The 20173-nt window shown below is 38.2% G+C and overlaps 1 protein-coding gene across 11 annotated transcripts in view; it reads left to right on the top strand.

Moving 5' to 3' along the window:
- The first annotated feature begins 5858 nt into the window (after positions 1 to 5858).
- The window catches only part of CBLB (Cbl proto-oncogene B), a 219527-nt gene continuing 205212 nt past the window's right edge, over positions 5859 to 20173 (top strand). For 5 of the 11 annotated variants that reach the window (XR_003208751.2, XM_025873717.2, XM_025873709.2 and 2 more), the window contains exons 1-2: positions 5859 to 5998; positions 7381 to 7562. Coding sequence is in view for 10 of the 11 variants with exons in the window: in XM_025873717.2 (XP_025729502.1) it covers positions 7395 to 7562 (168 nt within the window). In the remaining variant the exon portion in view is untranslated. Of the gene's footprint in view, positions 5999 to 6054; positions 6322 to 6401; positions 6627 to 7041; positions 7063 to 7380; positions 7563 to 20173 lie in introns of those variants that run through there. The other 6 variants (XM_073892848.1, XM_025873685.2, XM_073892883.1 and 3 more) reach the window with 6 other exon arrangements.

Raw genomic sequence — 20173 nt, 5'->3', positions numbered from 1 at the left:
ATTGCTTCATTTTAGGTCATCTTCATTGCTTATTGCATATGCCCTCCCTGGCCACCCTGCTTTCAGTTTTATCCTTCTGCAATCTATTATCAATCTGACCATCAAGATGAACACTCTGGAATATGAATGTTACAATGTCATATGCCTCACTTTTCTAATCCTGTGTAGTCTCCCTGGCTTAAAACCCTTCAATGGTTCCCCATCAAAAAAGATAAAATCCAGGTCATTAAGTGGGCACCTGAGGCCTCATTTTCATTTACTTGTCATTTGCCATTTTTTTCCTTTGATTTACCTTTCTCTGCTTCCCACAAAATGGACCCACATATTCCCTGTGCATACAAAGTTGTTTTTTTTCTTTTATGTCCTTGTTCATGAGGCCTCCTCTGACTGGTAATGACCTTTTGTGATTAACTGCTAATCCTATTTATTTTATATGTTTCAGCTTTGTAATCACTTTTTCCAAGCTGGGTTAGATGCCTTTCCTCAATTTCTCATAATGATCTCTGCCTCAAGAAATTACTGCTTTACCACTGGAATTTATAATGATCTCTGAATACACCTTCTTTCTCTTTGAAAACAATGACTACTGCTTGATCATCTTTATATTCCCTATTGTCTAACATAATGCTTGGCATATATTAGATGCTCAAAAATGTTTGTTGAATAAATGAGTAAATGAGCAGTTAGAAGTCATAACTGATAAAGTGGGATGCCTAGTAGATATTTTGTCTCAAAACAATCAAGGGATTTAAAATAGAATAGGATAACTTTTGTCTGTTGAGAATTGGGAGCTTGGGAACCAGTAGAGAGACTTTCTGGAGACTTAGAATATATTAAATCTCTGTTGACATTATTAGAGCTACTCCTGGAGGTAATGTGCTTCTGATTTATACATTCATTTCAGAACTTTCTGGTTATAATTTGGCTTCTTGAGTAGAAAAATGAATACATGGCTGGTTTATATTAGTACGGGTCTGATTAGCAATTATATTTCTCACACGATTACATAGTTTGTATACTACACATTAATATCCTGAATTTGAGTTTATTACCTATATTTTTTAGAGTTCAGTCACCATGGACAAATTTTCCACTTTCTAGATCTGCCAAACTGACTGATGTGATCAGTACCAAGAACCCCTTCAGCCTTAAAATTTTGAATTTATATATTTTGTTTAATTGAAAAATTAAAATAAAAATTCAATCTTGTATTAATGTGGTATAAATCAAAATGCACAGGGACTGTAGAGAAATTATTGTGACAAATTCAATCAAATTTTATATTCCTTACACATAGTCTTGAGGGAAAAGAAAATTATCTACATTTTTCTGAATCAAGGCATGTTAGGGAAACATGGAAACTGTACTATGAAATATGAAGAATGCAATGGAGATACGACGGAATACAGAACTGAGGCAAAGTAGTAGGTTTATTCCAAGTTTTAAAGTAGCTATATTTAACACTTTAGTATAAATCCTTTTTATTACAAAAAATAAATGTCAAATCATTTTCTGGAAAATAATTGAAATGATGGACCTGGGAATCAACTGTGTGGGAAAGAAAATCATAAAGAAGTGAAGTGATTTTGAAGGGTTTTTTTTCCCCCACATAAATAACTGTCTAATCTGATAAACACTTTAGAGTGGAAATGCATTAAGGCAGTTGCTTACTTGATTTTGCCCATTCTGTACCCTATGATATTGAATTGTTCAGGATCACTGAGCCCACATGCTGTAATGAGAATTATATATAATTTACTATACATATTTTCATATAATAAACTTTAAGCATATATATATCTAGTTATAGCAGACACTAGTTTTTGCTAAGGAACTGATAACTTATAAATATTTATATACATTACATTTTATGTATATATTATTATACATATATATTTATATGTTCTGGATTTCAACTGAGTATCCCAAATTTTCATTATTTCATACCACCAGCATTGGAAACTCTAGTTTTTGTTTCCAGAACTGATTTATTAATCATAAGTTAATTATTAGTGGTAGGAATTGCCAGTTTCTTGCCAAACACCCATTCACCCCTTTCTCTTTAGAACCCAAAGTCCAATTTTAGGTTGGTTATATTGCTTCCTAATATAAAAAGCATATTGTCTTCCAGACGTTTTTGCAGCTAAGCTTGGCCATGGGACTCAGATCTGTCCTTTAAAGAGAAATATTTGTGAGAGTTCTCTGCAAATTGCTGAAAGGGGATTGACTGAGCTGGAAATTCAATATAGCCTTTCACTTTTTTCTTAGCCTATAGTCTGAAAATCAGCGGTAGTAGCTGGAGCACTAATAGCCATTTTGGGTCCTGGGATGATAAAGAAGATAGGAACTTGGATCCTTGAGAAAATTGTCGACCCACCATTCCTATCTGTAATTCCTAGCTTCAGACTTTTTCTGTGTGTGAGAGAAATAAAGTTCTATCTTGTTTGCCATTCATGTTTTTGTTGTTGCTGTCACTGTTAAGGAAGAATCCTAGTCAAGCCCAAACTTGTGCTCAAGAGTCTGGTTATGTCTGATGAAACCATACATCCACCACCCCTTATTGCCAGCTATTAGTATGTGTTGTTAAAGACAGATGGAAATATATTCCTCTTAACAAGGAATGACTTGTTAAACCCAAATATGACTAGGTAGTAATGCTCTTATTTCTATCTGTGAATTTGTGTCCATTCCAAATGAATCTCTGGAAGATTTGTTTTTTGTGTTGTGTCATTTTCTATTTTTATGTTAGGAGAGGCATTGAAAATCTGCCTTGTAGGAAATGTAACATCTTGCTTAGAATTGTGAATACAGTAGATTCTCCGTTGCACAGAAACAGGGACAGCCTTATATTTCCTATGTGATACCCTTAAACAGTCTATTCATTCACTCAACATTTTGTTTTTGAGTAACTATTATGGGTCAAGTAAATTATGGGAAGGCTTTGCTATTTAGTCAGCTCATGTCTATTATCACATGGGACACTGTGAATTTGTAAAAGTTAGAAAAAAGAAAAGAAAAAGATTGAACTGAATGAAAAAAGACTAAAAATTTGTCCCAAAGAGTTGTCTTATTTTTGATTTTTTTCCCTGTGTTCAAAGAGAGGACTGTAATCTACATTTCCCCAGATGACACCAGCCTTTGAGTACAGATATTAATGTTAAATATTAATGCTCCAATTACAAGGGTTCACAGTTGCCATTACAAAATTTCTCAGTACTCCTGCCACAAAGTCTCCCAGTCTTTTCTGGGAACATAGGGGAAGGGTCTCCCATGTGCTGATGATCAACCTCTTCGTATTATTCACCTACTGGCTGCTAAGGTGCTTGCAAGACTCTTAGCATTCTGCCTCAGGTCAGGGTCTTCCAGGAGAACACCCCTCTCCTGTGAAGATGCCATGTTCAAGTTCTCTCAGGTTACAAACCACCACACTGCCAAAGGATGCTGCATTCATGTTAAACTGCAAAGGGCTGGAAATTGACTTGTTCTATGTAGAAATGAGAAAAGTTTTTCTCCAATCAGCTCTGCCACCTTGAAGTACTACCGTTTATGCTCCTAAGTCTCCTAAGAACACACGTGTGTGTGTGTGTGTGTGTGTGTGTGTGTGTGTGCTTGTATTTATAGTCCTTCAGTATGTGGTCCTTTCTTATACTCAGTCTTTTGTATTTCCACTGGAGGCTCCCGGGGTATGAAGTTTTATCCCAACAGGTCTTTATTCTCCCATGTACATCAACTCATGCTAATAGCTTACAGGAAGGGCTACTGCCCCATCAGTTAATCAGACATAACCAAACCCTGAATCCTAGTTTGGGTTCAAATGGGAACTCTGCTATGTCAGAACATAACTTAGACTTTATGTAATTTTGATAAAGTTGAGAATAAAGCTGTAATTTCTTGATATTGTGTGTGTGTATTATATATGTGCATACATATATACATATATGTATTACCATATCCCATAAAGCTTATAATTTGTATCAATACAATACGCCTGAAACATAGGCAGTGCCGTTTTCTCATTAAGTCATCTCTTTCAGTTGCAAAACTAATATAAGTGGAATGCCACATGCTATAACATGTATTTTACTTACTCTACATTTATCCAGATGTGAATATGAGTAATGTACTTATAGTGTTCCCTTAAGCCACTATTTTCCTACATGCTAAAAAACCTTCTATACACAGTTTATACATTTTTTAATTTATTTAAAAGGTGGCCTAATAAATTTTTCCCTTTTGCAGTCTCCCCTTAGTAAATGTAGCTACTGTTACTGTGAATAAAGGAGATATGAATGGGTGGAGGAGATATGGAGAGGTCAGCACTATTGTAGATAAACACAACATGAAAACAAGGAACTACTCTTTAATTATTGGCATAGAAATAATGGCAAGAAACAAAATTACTTTCTGAACCACATTCTATCACCTAATTGCAAAGAGCTCGTTTTGTCTGTTTTAACCAAATGAAAATCTTAACCATCTGAATTTAGGGCTGTAGAGTAAATTATAACAACTCAGGATCCTTGACAGTAGTAATCACAGTACTAAAATGTTTATTTAGCTAGAAAGTGGTTAGAACCATTGAGAAATATTTTGTCAGGTTAACAGATTAGAGAAAGAATAGAAATATATATATTTTTTAAAGACACAAAATATCACATCTGAGAAGCCTAAGGTGTAAAGTGTATTCAGCACTACCAACTGTAATGGAAAGAAAATTCCAAAGCATGACAGTCCAGAGCAATTGTTAGTAGCACCTGTGGTAGGATTGAAGTTAAAGAGAAAGAAATATAAGGCATTTGTTTAATCTATGATCTTGTTGAAAGAAGGGTCCCAACACAGTAGATTTTTCCTTTTAAGATTAGCCAGATGTGGTTCTTTCTAAGGGCATAGTGATGGAACCACAGAAGAGAGATCACAAATGATAGGAGAGAATGGCAGATACAATAAAGTTGTTTTTGAGACGGAGAGAAATCTATACAAACCTGATTCAAACAAAATACAAAAGCTGTTTCTTCTTCAGTCATTTATGCAGAAACTTGCACTAAATTAAAAGGTGTGATGCATATATTAGCAATTCCTATAGTCTGGTTCTTTTACTGTCCTGGCCTGTTTAGTAGAGACTATTCGGTCAGCACTGTCAATTATATGCTTTTTTCATCAGCCTGATGTTTGATCTGCACTCTCTCTCTAGAACTAACAGTAAAAGAGCTACACTCAGAAATTTAGGAAGTTTTGGTTGGCAATCAGGTGTTAACCCTCGTTTACGCTATGCGAGGTTTATATTTCATCTTAGAAACTAGCTGGGTGACTGTTGCTCTTTTTTGACAGCCAGCAAGAAGCTATGCCTTAGACCTGTTTGGCTGCTGTCCTGGGTAGAAGAGTTTGGCAGCCCTAGGGAGATGAAATTCTTCAGCTTCGGACCCGCCCAGAGTACACCCTCTCAGCTACTACTCTGTTGCTATGAAACAAAAGACTAGGAAGGTGAGCGACGCAGGAAGTCCCGCCTTTTAGCCCCAGTTGGCTTTGGCTCCGGCTCCCAATGCTCACGCCCACCCGCCCACTCCTTATTGGTCAGTTCCCTAGTGCCTGGCATCCTTTCTTCCATTTCCTTTCCCTTTTCCACTTTAGTTCCTGGGTGAGTCCCGTCCCCCCATTCCTCTCCGAGTCCCTTTCTATTTGGGACGTGCCGCGAGCGGGCCTTCCTTTGGGACCATTGTGTACTGTGGGAGACGTGGACTGGGTGGTAGTGCGAGGACGGCCGCCTCCCGCCCATTGGCGCCGCCCGCTGTCGGGCAGTGCGAGGGCGCGTGGGATTGGCCTAGCGGCGCGCGGCCCCGCCCCCGGCCCCGCCCCGCTCCTGGGTCTCTATGTGTGTGTATCCTACAGGGGTGGGGTATCCAGCGAGTGGTCTCCACCTCCAGCTAGTGCTGCTGCGGCGTCCCGCGGCCTCCCCGAGAATCAGGCGGGAGGGGAGAGCGGGTGTGGATTGGTCTTGACGGTAATTGTTGCGTTTCCCCGTGTCGGTGGCCTGCGTTCTGGGTTGCTCCTTCCTCGGGAACGTGCTTTTACGGCGATCACACACTCCCTACCCCGGCTACCCACGCACCCTGGGCTCGTGCGTGTAAAGTAGGACCCGCGCACACTCGTGTCTCTGGACAGCTACAGCGCGGAAAGGCCGGGAGGGAAAGGGGCGCCGGGGAGGCTTGCCGCTTCTTTCCGGCCAGGGGGCCCTGGGGCAGCCAGCCGTGGGCCACGGAGGTACACAGGGGACAGCCCTGGCTTCCAGCTGCTGTCGCCGCCGCCGGCACAGTTTGAAGAGGGGTATTTAAAGACCGGAACCCAGGCTGGGCCGGGGGAGGAGGGAGACGGAGTGAAGGGAGACGGGCGGCTAGGATTGCAGACATCCCGGGTGTGTGTGTGTGGGGGGGGTGCGTCCGCCCGGGAGCTGTATGCGGGGCGCCCAAGACCCATGGGTCTGTGGGCGCTGGAGGTGCGAGGGGATACTCTGGCCTTTCTGTGTCCACCTTTCTCCCCCAGCTGAGGTCCGAGAGTGGCAAGGGAGGGTCCTGAACAAGGAGGGGGCCCAGACGTCCCGAAACAAAGCTTTGGACCCCTACTCCCCTTGGGTGAGACGAGAGGAAGGGAGCGAAATAAGTGAACTCTCTTCTCCTTTCTGTGCCCGCTGTTGTCAGTTTCTCACCCCTCTTTTTTTAGTGGGTTATTTGTTGGTTTATTTGGCTCTTAACTTGAGGCTAACTCCTTACCACGTTGGTTTAAAGAACTGTGTGTTCGTTTGTCCGTGTTCCCGTATCCGTACTTGTTGGTTTTAGCGGGGAAAATCCGAGTCCTAAGCCTTTGTTGACAACAGATATGTCCCTTGTGCTCCTGTAGAATAATCTTTACGTTTATATAACTCGGTGAAATCTAACAGAGTGAAAGTGAGGTTTTCAAGTGAGGCTCCCAAAATGTTTTCTGGGAGCTTTAGTTCTAGTATACATTGAATTGAGATTAAGGCAGGGATGGGGAGAACCTTGTGTTCTTATCTAGTTGGAGGAAACCTCTGTAAGTTGTTTTTTTGTTTTGTTTTTGTTTTGTTTGTTTGTTTTGGTTATGAGTTGGGTATTAATCAAGGCTTTGCTATGTGAAATTCGAGAAGGATGCATCTTTAACTCTTAGTGCTCCAAAAAGTTATTGTTTGTTGTGTGTACAGATTGAGAGGGCAAATTCATAACTATTGAGAAGTTGAATCTGGGAACCTGGCATTTTGTTCTCACTGATGGAGGATGTAGTGGGTACAAATTAACCTGTTCAATTTTCCGCTGGGTAAATATTTTCATGACCAACTTTTTTTTTTTTTTCTTCTTAATCTGCCTTTCAAAGAACTAAGGTTCCAGATGGCAAATTCTATGAATGGCAGAAACCCTGGTGGTCGAGGAGGAAACCCCCGAAAAGGACGGATTTTGGGTATTATTGATGCTATTCAAGATGCAGTTGGACCTCCTAAGCAAGCAGCAGCGGATCGCAGGACTGTGGAGAAAACTTGGAAACTCATGGACAAAGTGGTAAGTTCTGTATGCTTGTGCCTCTGTGTAGCCTTATTTGCCCTGGATATGGTTTCTTCTTCTGTGGTTTTATTTGTACCATCAATTAATATTATTGTTACCCTTAATTAATAATTATTGTTATGGCAACAGTCTTTTGACTTGGATTGACCATTTCCCTTGCATCCATTCTGTGTTTTAAAAAGTTGGATTCAGAGCAGACTTGTTTTTTTTACCTTTTGTCCTACTCTTCAAGGTTCAAAGTTCCTCTATATGACTCAGATATGCAAAGTTTTTACTGTTGGCTGCTCTTTGTTAGTACATGGTCATAGAATAGTTTGGAAGTGTTTGCTCTGTCTTATATGAGGTTGTGTTTGTGTTAAATAACAAACGAGTGCAAACAAGTGTTTTAAGAAAACCCTCTGAGGGACCACTCATGACAACCACAATGCATGACGCTGAGAATATTTACTAGAAGAAGAACCAGATTAGTCCTTAAGTGAGGAAGCAGTATTTGAGAGAGTTTCCATTTTCATCTGTGAGAATTCATCTTCATTAAGAAACTTTTTGTTGTTGTTGTTAATGGTAGAGTTACAGTTTCTTTTATCTATTCCATTTTGAAACAGGAAACCTTTTCGATTGCACATTGTTTATTGTGAAAGGAAAATTTATGGTGGAGGTGGTGGGGCTGAGAGTATCAGAAACCTCTGTGGTTTCTGCATGTTGCTTTCAGATGAATAATAATTTTACAAGAAGAAGTCAAGCTGGATGTCAGTACCCTGAGAAGTCTGGGCAACCTGAATATTTTACTGGAGTCTACTGAGAAACTAGCTGTCAGTGTCCTAGCTTACTAAGTAGGATTATGAAATAAATATGATTAAGATGTAGCCTGCTGCTGTGCAGAAGTAATAGTTCTTGTTTTTGAAGCAGTAGTACCGTCCCCTGTATATTGGTAAATGTTTGTAATACCATCTGGTTTCATTTCATAGATATTTGGGGCTAATTATGAATTTAGTTGATGCAGGGCTCTTGATGTTTTTGTGACTGCAGAAATGGAGGTTTAAAAAAAATATCCTTTGTAGGGATGTGCTACAACAGCCTCCATGAAATCATATAGTAGCAGTTGCCTTAGTTTGGCCTGTAACTGTCTATGAATATTTGCCACAAAAAGCCACTGTCAGTGTGGTATTAGCGGTATAGGAAGGTGATAAGATTGGCTTTATTTTCATTTATCTTTATGTAAAGTACAGATGGATAGATGAATGATAGGCCTGCCATTCTAGGGCCGGTGGTGCTAAATGCAGAGCCAGAAATTTTTGCCAGATAAATATCCTTAGTTTGGGGCTTCATTGTGACCTATTTAAGCTTCTGCCAGTTTATTCAAATTGTGATATTAAAATGCTCCAGACAGAATGATGTCATAGTGTCAGAACATTGCAACTTGCTGCTTGAGGTCAGGTTTGGATTTTAGCGTTGGATACTTAAGAATGAGGGATATGCAGTGGGAAGAACTGCATATATTTGGCAGGCACAAGACTGTCTTTACTTTTCTAAAGAAAATGCAATTTAAGGTCACTCTTACTGCCTAAATCATTAGTTGGGCATGAGAGAAGGAATTCATGGTTTTCCCCCGGCTTACCTGTTATATGAGTGGGCAACACATGGGTCAGATTCTACCAAGGAGCTGCCCCACAGAAACCCAGAAGGGGTTCTGTGAGAGGTCATAATTTGTATGTTTGTGAGTGAATGTTAGCACAGCAAATAAAAAAGACTGATATCAGGAAGTGGTGAGCTATAGTTGATATAAAGTCATTATTTTTCACACATTAAAGAATATATTCATAATTTTGGTTTGTAACTGATTGTTAACATAAGTTTTATCCACTTATAATTATTTCACTGTGGGTTATGGTAAAAGAGATGGTTTTGTGATAGTTAAGCCTCTGCCATTGTTTATTTTATTAACCCTTTTGTGGGTTTGGGTTTAGCCTCTCCAGTTGAGAAACTTGATTCACAAGGAAAGCTATTATTGAAAGTTTCTACTTAGTGGAATGTGGGTAACGGTGTTGGCAAAGGTGCATTGGTATGACTGTCCCTATTTGTCTTCATTATTTGTCAAGAATGAAAATGATTGTGTTCATTTATGAATGCATCCAGGGGCTTTGTGGAGGGAAAGAACATAAATCGCTATAAAAGACTTCAGGATATTTATCACTACTCTATCACACAGTAATAAAAAGGCATTGATAATTACTAACTGAAAATATATTTAATCGTGTAATGCAGAAGCATCCCTCACATGTGTTTACCTTTTTTTTTTTCTTTGTCAGTGGTGAAGGAGGTGGTTTTCAACATTGTCCTGGTGATTACGTCAGGATATTTATTATGAGTCTAAAAGTTAATCCCTTGATGTATCACCTGTTTTATAAAATAACAGCAAAAGCTTGAGTTTAGCTTGCGTATAACAGTAAATAGTAACTTTCAAGTCTAACTGGTGATTACGTGAAAGGCAGGGTTAGGTGTTTAATTAGCATTTTTTTTCTTTAGGAAGCCTCTTCCAACAAGGGCAGATCTTAGAAGGATAAATATGAAATGAACTTTTAAGTTTGGTATGTTGCAGCTACCTACAAAGTAAAAGAACTTATCTTACAGGGGATATGAAGCAGTCTCAGACTATAGGAGAAATACCCAGGAAGTGTGTAGTTTTACCATTCCCTGGCCTCCAGAATTTAAAACAGTCAACTGAGACTCCAGTTCCAACTAATTGTTACGTTTTCAGAGGGCAGACTTCTGTACAAGGTCACTGAGAGTAGGAGGGAGTCATTGCTCAGTTGTGTTTTTTTTGGTGAGATGTTAAGTGTTCTGTAACCAAACGTCAGTTTACTGAGAAAAAGAATGGTAGCATATACCAAAGCATCCCACTGAGACATGTTTTCTGGCCTTAGCTCGATGTGTCAGTTTATGTCAATAGCTAAGCCCAAACTCTTCCGGTCCCTGGATGCCTGTTTGATACAGTGACAGAACTATTACTCATGAATATATATCCAGGTTCAAATATACCTGAAATATGGAGTCTGTTTCAAAGCTGTTACAGAGATGGGTTTCTTAAAGACTTAATCAACATGTATTGAGGCCTACTATGTTCCTACTAAGTGCTTGTTACTAGGATACAAAGCTAGATAAGATGTGTATAACTCTGCCTCTGACCTGTCAAGGAACTCAGACACCAACATCAGAGCCAGGCATATAAATGGTAATTTATTATTTATATTATATTTATTAGGTAATTGCCATATAGTATGGACAAGACTGTAATACAGACCTGTGGGAAGTACAGTGGGAGCAAAGTGAAGAAGAACTTCCTTGTTTTTCTGGCTACTGTTCAGACAGTTGTCTGTCTGGATGCTGCTGGGCACTACCTTTAGGAACAGCATTATTGTACTCTTGTTGGAAATGCTGAGGTGAGGGTAAGGAAATGATTACTAATCAGTATGGGAGGAATGATAATTTATTAATGTGAGGTTCCTGAGCATGGTTTTCACAAGCGTCTTAGCCAGGTGATGGAAAATGGAAGAAACAGTTTTCCATCTAATAGATACTAAATGTACTGAGCTTACATGGATGTTCAGGAAATTAGAAAAGAATTAATTGATGCCAAAGAGCAAAGCAAGTTGAGTACCTGCCTACGTTTTGTCTTGCTGTCCTTGTCATTTATTTGAAATTACATTATTGAAAGAGTTTTAAAAGCATTTAAAAAGTGATGATGCCAAATAGCCTTTTCCTGCCTTTTACCCTCAGTACATTCAGTACATTTGTCAACCTTGGAGTGTAATTCATTCTCCATCTTTATAATTTTACTGCAACTATAATATATTTTAAAGGTTGTCAATCAAAGATGCTTGGAATACATGCAGCTGTTTTAACAACTAATGGTATACTTTTCTAAGATGAATTCCTCATACGTCTGAAAAATATTGTATGTGGGATAAAACGTAGGTTTTGGATGCCTGTTGTTTGTGTTTTTGGGTTTGAGATATCACCGTCCTTGGGCGCTTGGAATAGGGAATGTCATTTATTTGAATTATTCTTCATGTATTTCCTTTACTCCAGTGGAGTTCTTCCATGTTAGCAGAATCATGGGCACTATTAGACTTGGGTAGATGATAACACATTAAGTGTCTGAACAATTTTGTTCAATACTGAGATTTTGAACTTGTGCTTGGCTAAGTGAAGTGATCTCAAAGTTTGCTCCTTTCCACTTTTAGCGAAAACTTTTTTTTTTAAGATTTTATTTATTTATTTGCGAGAGAGAATGAGAGAGAGAGAGCAGCACATGAGAGGGGATAGGGTCGGAGGGAGAAGCAGACTTCCTGCTGAGCAGGGAGCCCAATGCAGGACTCGATCCCGGGACTCCAGGATCATGACCTGAGCCGAAGGCAGTCGCTTAACCAACTGAGCCACCCAGGCGCCCTCTTTTTTTTTTTTTTTTTAAGATTTTATTTATTTATTTGAGAGGGAGAATGAGAGAGAGAGAGAGAGAGAGTACATGAGAGGGGATAGGGTCAGTGGGAGAAGCAGACTCCCTGCTGAGCAGGGAGCCCGGAAAACTTTTGGTAAAGTAAAAGATTTAAAGGAATCCTACTAAGTTACCTTGGTTTATCCTTGTGACATAGGACATTCATTTAACAAAAGGCTTAATCAGTTAGTCATCTTTTCAACTCTTATAAAATCTTTACAATTCAGATTTTAAATCAGCTCTTCCTTTCTTCAAAGTTCCTTTATATGCTATCTATTGATTTCACCATTCACTTATCAAATTCCATCTATGGAAAGATAGAGATTTATAAATACCCATTCCATTCTATGTAGTATGGTGTATTCTGCATACTCTAGAATGTAGTAAGTGCTGTAATGGGGTGTAAATAAAGCGCTGTAACATAGGATATGGTGGGGGAGCATGTGCTTCCTGGGGGGTGAAGAGTCGATAAGGAACACAGCATGGTAGAGGTGTTACCCAGCTACTCTTTCAAGGATGTTTTAGATTCCAGGGAAGTGCAGAACACACCAGGCTGAAGGAATGTGGGTAAAGGGAGATTGTTGAGAAGGTAAGTTAGAGAAAGATGAAGAGGCTTTCTGCTCTTTCAAGGAGTTTGGACTTTATTTGGTATAAGAGAAATGTTAAAACCTAAAGCGGAGTGTGAAAAACAATCAAGGCTATGCTCTGGTAGATTACTTTCTTGACTCTACAAAAGATAGATTAAGAGAAAAACTTAAAAGTAGGAGTAGTAATCAAGAGGAATTAAAATGGACTGGGCAAGAAATAGTGAAGGGCTGAGCTAGAGAATTGAGAATTGATATAGAAAGTGTAGGTTCAATGTGGGAGGCATTTTGGAGGTACAATTTACAGGTCCTGGTGACCCTTTAGAGATAGAGGATGAAGGAGAAGGTGAAGTGAAAGTGACTCGAGGTTTTTAGCCTGAAGGCAGTGATGCTGTTAATGAGTTAAGGAACATAGTAAGAAAAAGAGGAAGCTTGGGAGCTGGTGCATACGTTTGGTTTGGCCATGTTGAGTTTGACATGCCAGAGTGAAATCCATTTTGAAGTCAGAAAGTTGAATGTGCAGTTAAAGAGAGAAGTTGAAACTGGAGACATATGTTTGGTAGATATGCCCACAGAGGTAGTATTTCAAGTTGTAGACCAGCAGAAATTTGCAATGCAGAGTAGAAGATGAGAGTCAGAGAAAAAGTCAAGAGACTTGCGTTTTGTCTGTGTGTGGGGTTGTACTTATAATTAGATGGCCGTGAAGGAGAGAGAATCCTGCAAAAAGCAGTGATGAGAGAGGTAGGAAAGGAATTAGGGCAGGTTGATTTCTTGGGTAGAGACAGCTTCAATTAAGGAGATAGTTTCCAATTCTGAGGAAACCAAATTCAAGTCCAAATGGAGAAAACCAAGCAGGATGAAAATTTAAGAAGTCACTGAATTTCTTGAGTAGAGGCCATTGTTGACCTTTCAGAGTAGTTTCATTTAGGTAATGGGGCTAGATTAGAAAGAATGTGTGGATAACTTAACAGTTCTGTAAGTGTGACAACTGGTGAAAAGGAAGAAAGTTCTGATAGATAGCTTGAGGGTTTGAGCAGAGCATAACTTTGTGTGTGTGTGTGTGGTGCTAAAGGAGAGGTTCATAGATTGAGGAGAAGGCATGCAGGTAGGGAGTGATTTAAAATGTAAAGGAAGAAGAAATAATTAATAAAGTATCATCCTAGATTACAATGTGGGAAGGAAAGGCTAAGAACAAGAAGAGTAAACCTTGGTAGATAACTAACTTCTACTTAGATAAGAGGGAAGTAAGAAAATATACAGAGTTTTGAGAGAATTTGTAAATTTTATGTTGGGTTGTCAGGAAGTGATTTAAGGAATAACATTTGTAATGTTTAAACCACATTTTAAAATTGTATAGAATAAACAACATATATTTTAATCAGTCTTCTAGCAGTTAAGTGGGAAAATAGGTAAAATATTGAGATGGAAATAAGTTCTTATCCTGTATATTAATTAAGATCATTTAAGAAACATGCTGTGACTTAAATGATGCCACAGTACTATTTATATCCACTCTGCTTGGGCATATGGGTAAATTGTTGTTGTTTTTGTTTTTTAGTATTTGTAAATTGCTGATATTTTCCTAGTAATGAAGGAAGCATTTTGAAAATAACTGACCAAATTTTTAGCTCTTTAACATACTAATATTTAAATAATTGTTAAGCTCACTCATGCTGTCTTCCAACACTAATAACAAAAATAGTTATTAAAGTAAATGTTCTACCCGTTCAGATACTGCATCAGCTAAAAAAATGAGTACTGCTGATATATTAATTCCCTATCAGGAGTACTGAGCTGGGCTTATTACTGTTTGCTGCTTTCCTGCACAAAACACTCCAGACTTTTACAGAGTTTCAGGTAGTGTAAAGAACTTTAGGAGCTGAAAAAACTCTTAATGATGCTCAACAGAGCGGTCAGTGCCCTTGGTCTAAATTCTCATATGTTGGCAATATCTGCAGAGCTTATCATGTTGTGGTACAATATAAAATATGGGAGGAAGAGAGGTACTAAGAAGTACTGAGTACCAGCTATGTGCTAGGTACTGTGAAGAGCACTTTACATTTCCTCTTCAAAGAATCATAACATCCTCAGAGTTTTCTAGAAGAAACTGGCCCAAAGTTGTAAAGCTAATAAATGGTAGCACAGGATCCTAGGTTTGAATGATTCTAGCGTCTGTGTTCATAGTATGAAGATTCAAGCACAGCATTCCATGGAATATACGATTCTTCCTCTTTCCATGAGAAGAGAATCAAAAGACTCTTTACCCCCTAATATCTGATATGATCAAATTATTCTCAAAACTTTGTACTCACTTATATAGATTTATTCACTATAGGTATGGTTATCCTGTTTGCAATATTATTTTCTTCTGAGAAGTTCTTTCTTTGTTCCTTTCTTCCTTCTACACCTTCTTTCCTCCATCAAGTATTTATTGTTCATCTACTGTATGCAAGATTCTACGTTAGGTGAAGGAAACAGACAAGTAAGAGATATGCCTCCACCTTTAAGGAAGACCAGTTTTCATTTGGAAGGAAGATAGTGAACAAATGAACACACAATTGATATTTTAATTACAGCTAATCAATTATTTAATGATGCTTATATTTAAAGAAAGCTTCATTGAAAACTGTAAGTGATTTGGTAGTTGCCCCCAAATCCTAGCTTAATTAATATACTAGATTCATAGCCAGTTTTATGTGCTAACCTTCTAGTTTTTCCCGATTAATATTTTATGTAGAGTTTTGATTATTTTTATACTTTTTACATTTTATACTGTATACATATATATATATATACTTTTATGTACTTAGGATGATTTGCTAAATTAAGGTGGGAAGAACTCAAAGAACTCATGGATGCTTTTTATCATAATAATATACTTCTGTGTAATTGCATTAAGGAACCTCTTAAAACATTTACGTGAGGAGCACAGACAAGGGATTCTTTCAAGCTTTTCCTACTGTTGTTAAAAATGGGGAATTTCACTTTGTGGGTACATTGCTTGATTTAATATAACTGAATCCTCCATGAAGTGAGGTGTGCTTTATAATGGAAGTCTGTTATAGTCTAGGCACAATTCCTTACTGTTGAAGTTTCCATTTGCTTCAGTAGAATTTCTTTCATACATTTCAGGGGCTGGGGGGAACCTAAGAAATATGTTAGCTGACCTAATACATTTTTGTTAACTTTTGACTGGAAGTTTTAATTAAGGCACCGTGGGGAAAATCTTTAAATACAGGAGTATTCCAAGAATAATTAATGCTTTGGAAATTGTTATAGCACTAGCAAATCCTGTGTTTATATTTGTGCCTTTGCTTTGATATGGTCAAATATATTTTAATGTATGTGAATATACAGGACATGTAGTATATACATAGTTAGACACATATTTTTAGGTGTGTGAAACGGCGCAGACATACATAGGGAGGCCCCCTTACAAATCTCTAAATACATTTAAACAAATACAACAGGCAATTGTGTCGTGTTATGAAGAGAGTGCCTGACTTTCAACTCTCGACATTAGGGTTTTGAGCAGTAAACTCAGCTATGTTCCATTTCTTTGTTTTAGTATTGTTCAGTCAAGGTTCTCTTTAGCTCTAAAATCCTTTGACTCAATGACTATAATGGAATTTGTAGCCTAACTCAATACTAAGTGTTTTGCCTTTTAGTTCAAGAGCAAAGAGTAACTTTGCTAACGAACCGATCCTTTTATGCACTAGTTGAGGCCCTAAAAAGTTCATTACTGTATAATATGACTGTAGATTTGTTCTTTTTAAAGCTTTTCTGTGTTGGGAATAGGGAGCAACTTAGATATTTCTAGAAGACGTATAAGTCAGTTGAATCTGAACTTGAACCTTGTGGTGAGCTTGATTTTTCTCCTTAACACACTGTTTTTAGAAAAGCAATTTTTCTTTCTCTGGCTTTTCGCAGTTCCTTGCACATTGCGGGCACTCAATAAATATTTATCGAATTGAATTTGACCTGTGTAGAAGTCATAGTCCTGGTGTAGGGTGATTGGTTTTTGGCAGGAGCTGTCATAAATCACAGAGCTTAATACTAATCCAACTGATGGACTGTACACTCAGCAGCATATCATAGTTCGCATTGGATGTTACACTTTCCTAAATGCAAATTTAGAAAACTGCATGGCCTACAGAAGCCCAGATGAAGGGAATCTAACCTATTTTAAATCTACCTGTGCCATTCACCCACAGGCTCCCTAAGTCTTCACCTCTTAGAATGACTGCGTCGACTTCTCTTTCTTTCTGCTCTACTCTCTGGTGCCTCTCAAGCCTTTGCGTACCCTTTTGCCTGGAATATTCCTTTTGCAAATGTAGCTATGCCTTTCTTGAGATTCTCATGTCGAGATGTGAGGGAGCTGCTGCTTTTCTCCTCCAGTACTTTGTACTCTCCTCCATTAAAGCCCTTAATGTCTCCTGTAATTCCTTTTTAAGCCATCTCTCTTTTTCGCTGGAAAACTCCTTGAGGACAGGTCTCTGATTTATTTCATTCTGCATTCCCTAGGGCCTGAAACAATGCCTGACACATAAATGTTTGTAGAATTAACAAATGGGTCCTGAAGTTCAATGAAATTTGCAAATGGTGTAAAAATAAAAATGTAAATGAGGTTAGCTAGGGATCATTAATTATATGCCTAATTCTAATTAAATTGTGATATAGTTAGAAAGAAGATCAGCCTGAGATTCAGAAGATGTAGGCTCTTGTGTTGGATTAATGATTTTTTAATAGTCCCTTAATCTTTGTAGTTCTTCGTTTCTTTATCTGAAAATGAATGGATTGGACAGGATCTTTCCAAAGATCCCTTAGAGCAAGAATTGCATTGCTCCTAAGTTAATTATAGAGAACTAGGTCTCTTCTGCCAGACTCCTTGAGGCAGGAAGTATGTTCTAGTCATCTATAATTTCCTGGCAGTAAGCTCAGTACCTGGTATATAGTAGTTATGCAAACAATTGTACTGAATAAAGCAATAAATTCCCAGGTAGAATTATAATTTAAATAAAGCAAATGAGAAAAAGGTCAGGTAGAGAATAGTAAATTAAGAATCTGTAACACTTAAAATAATCTGTTAAAGAACATTTACTTGGAATGTCTGAAGAAAATACCTGAGAGAATTTTTTTTATCAGTTAAATGTTCACCAGTAGACAAAATTAATTTGAAACTGCCTAGTTCCCTAACTACAAGTTAATAATTTATCAATCTGTGACACACGTACCAAGTTTTATGTTGCTGAGATTAAACTCTGCCTGCTGTAGGATGTGGCTGGTGATATTTTTGAAATTTGTATATACTTGTGATACTATCTTATATAGTTTTAAGAATTGAAAACCTATATCTTGTTTGGATTTGTCAAATCATTGACATATTTGGGACTTCATCAGTCTTTAGGGCAGAATGAGCTTCTCTGATTATATTGAAGTCACAAAAGTAGAAAGACAGTGAAAAGCTTTGTTAACCCCTTTAACTATACTTTCTCGTGATTTGACATTATTTAATAAATTATATGGCATCTTAACTTTCCAAGAAATTTAGGGGATCAAAATAATATTCTTATATTTAATCTTTCTGCTTGTGCCTTTGGGTTATTGATTTGAATACTAGTATATTCAATCATGAAAATAAGGAAGTAATATAATCATATGATTTATGTATATATAGATGTATAACATGTATGTACATGAAGTATTCTAACCATCTATACACCCATTTGCTATATCTATACTATATGCTAGATACTGCTACATTGTATGCAACAGCAAGGAGGAAGATATGGTAATGCCCTCCATTAATGTGTGAAATGGTTGTCTTAAATGAAGGGCTGATGCTTGATAGTTTGAGCCAGATTTTTCTTCCCACACACACACAAAAAATAATCGTATGGTTATTTCTTAAAGCAACTGTGAGTACTCAGGGGTGAATCCATGTTCTGTAGAACCTGAAATTTGGAGGGGGTCCTTTTAAAGAAAAGTAATACAAAAGTACAAATACAAAATTGGGTATGAAAGTGAATTTTTTTTAGATTGATAAATAAGACACGTTATACATTTTTTAAAACATTAATAAATCCACAAACATCAGAGAAATAATCTCGATGCTGTACACTTTATACTTTGATTCTCTTCCATCGCCCATGTGTTTTTCCAGTCCTGGGTACCTCTGGACACATATAAATGACCAAATCTGACTTGGTTCTTCCCGTACCTATGCCATGTGCTGCTCCCTGGGCACTTGAAATCTTCCTGAATCCATTCTTTTATTGCCTTGGCTGACGACAATTTAACTATTACAGAAGTGACTGGACATCTCACACACCTTCTACCACATCTACACTAAATGTATTTCCAACTCAGATTCCCATCAGCCAGATTTGAAAAATGCCCACAGCCACTCCAGTGCCTCCTAGCCAGGAGGTTAAGTGTGATGAAAGGGAAGTCCTCCTGGAAAAAGGCAGAAACCTTAACCAATTGTGTTTAGAATATCTTGCTCTTGGGGCGCCTGGGTGGCTCAGTCCTTAAGCGTCTGCCTTCGGCTCAGGTCATGATCCCAGGGTCCTGGGATCGAGCCCCGTGTCAGGCTCCCTGCTTGGCGGGAAGCCTGCTTCTCCCTCTCCCACTCCCCCTGCCTGTGTTCTCTCTCTCGCGGTGTCTCTCTCTGTCAAATAAATAATTAAATAAATAAATAAATAAATAAATAAATAAATAAATAAAATCTTTAAAAAAAAAAAGAATATCTTGCTCTTGAAAGTGTTACAAAGAATATGTAATGAAGGACTCAGAAGAGGGCTAGCTCTTTGAGGGCCCCTCCAGCCTGTGCTTCACTGGCTTCTCAGGAAGCCTGCCTTTATGTGTGAGATTGTGCACCTTTGCACTGCGAACGCTCCTGTCATTTAAAAATTGTTTAATTGGGTGGTTCCTTACATGCTGGTTTGAGGGGTAGGAATAAGACGGGTTAACTTACTGTTTGCAGAAGTAATTTTCTGTTCTGCAGGCAGCCCAAATGCGCCAGTGGTTGGGTGGCACCTGATGGAACTGACTGAACCTTTCTGTAGCACATGTTTATAGGCATGGGATATAATGTGGGGGGATGGGGTGGGGTGGAAAAGACTCGTTCGGGCCTGACACCTGCTTACGACTTAATAACTCAGCTATTAACATTGCACCTCTTTGTTTTAGTCTCCTCGGGGTTCAGGAACAATAGACCAAAACGTTAATTAAAATCTATGAAAGAACATTAGCTGGGAGTTCAGTGTAGTAAGATAATATCTAAGTGTGAGACATTGGTTGCCAGCAGAAGAGGCCCATTTCCTAATTTTTATTTTAACAAAAGAGACTATTAGTGGTATACAGTACTTAGCACACTGGGGTTCTACGAAGCCATGAACAACGTGATACTGTAGAAGAGAGAATGAAAACTTTAGAGGGGAAAAGTAAATGTGTGATGTGGGAAAAAATGGGGAGAGAGGAAAATTGGATTCAGTTGTATCAAGACAGATGCGGATACTTACCAATTCTTT

The sequence above is a fragment of the Callorhinus ursinus genome, unplaced genomic scaffold (assembly GCF_003265705.2).
Source record: "Callorhinus ursinus isolate GAN/ISIS: 27379988/994484 unplaced genomic scaffold, GSC_fseal_2.0 scaffold1, whole genome shotgun sequence".
In the NCBI taxonomy this organism is placed as follows: domain Eukaryota; kingdom Metazoa; phylum Chordata; class Mammalia; order Carnivora; family Otariidae; genus Callorhinus; species Callorhinus ursinus.
Note: the sequence above shows the minus strand (reverse complement) of the source record. Positions and strands in the feature narration are given on the sequence as shown.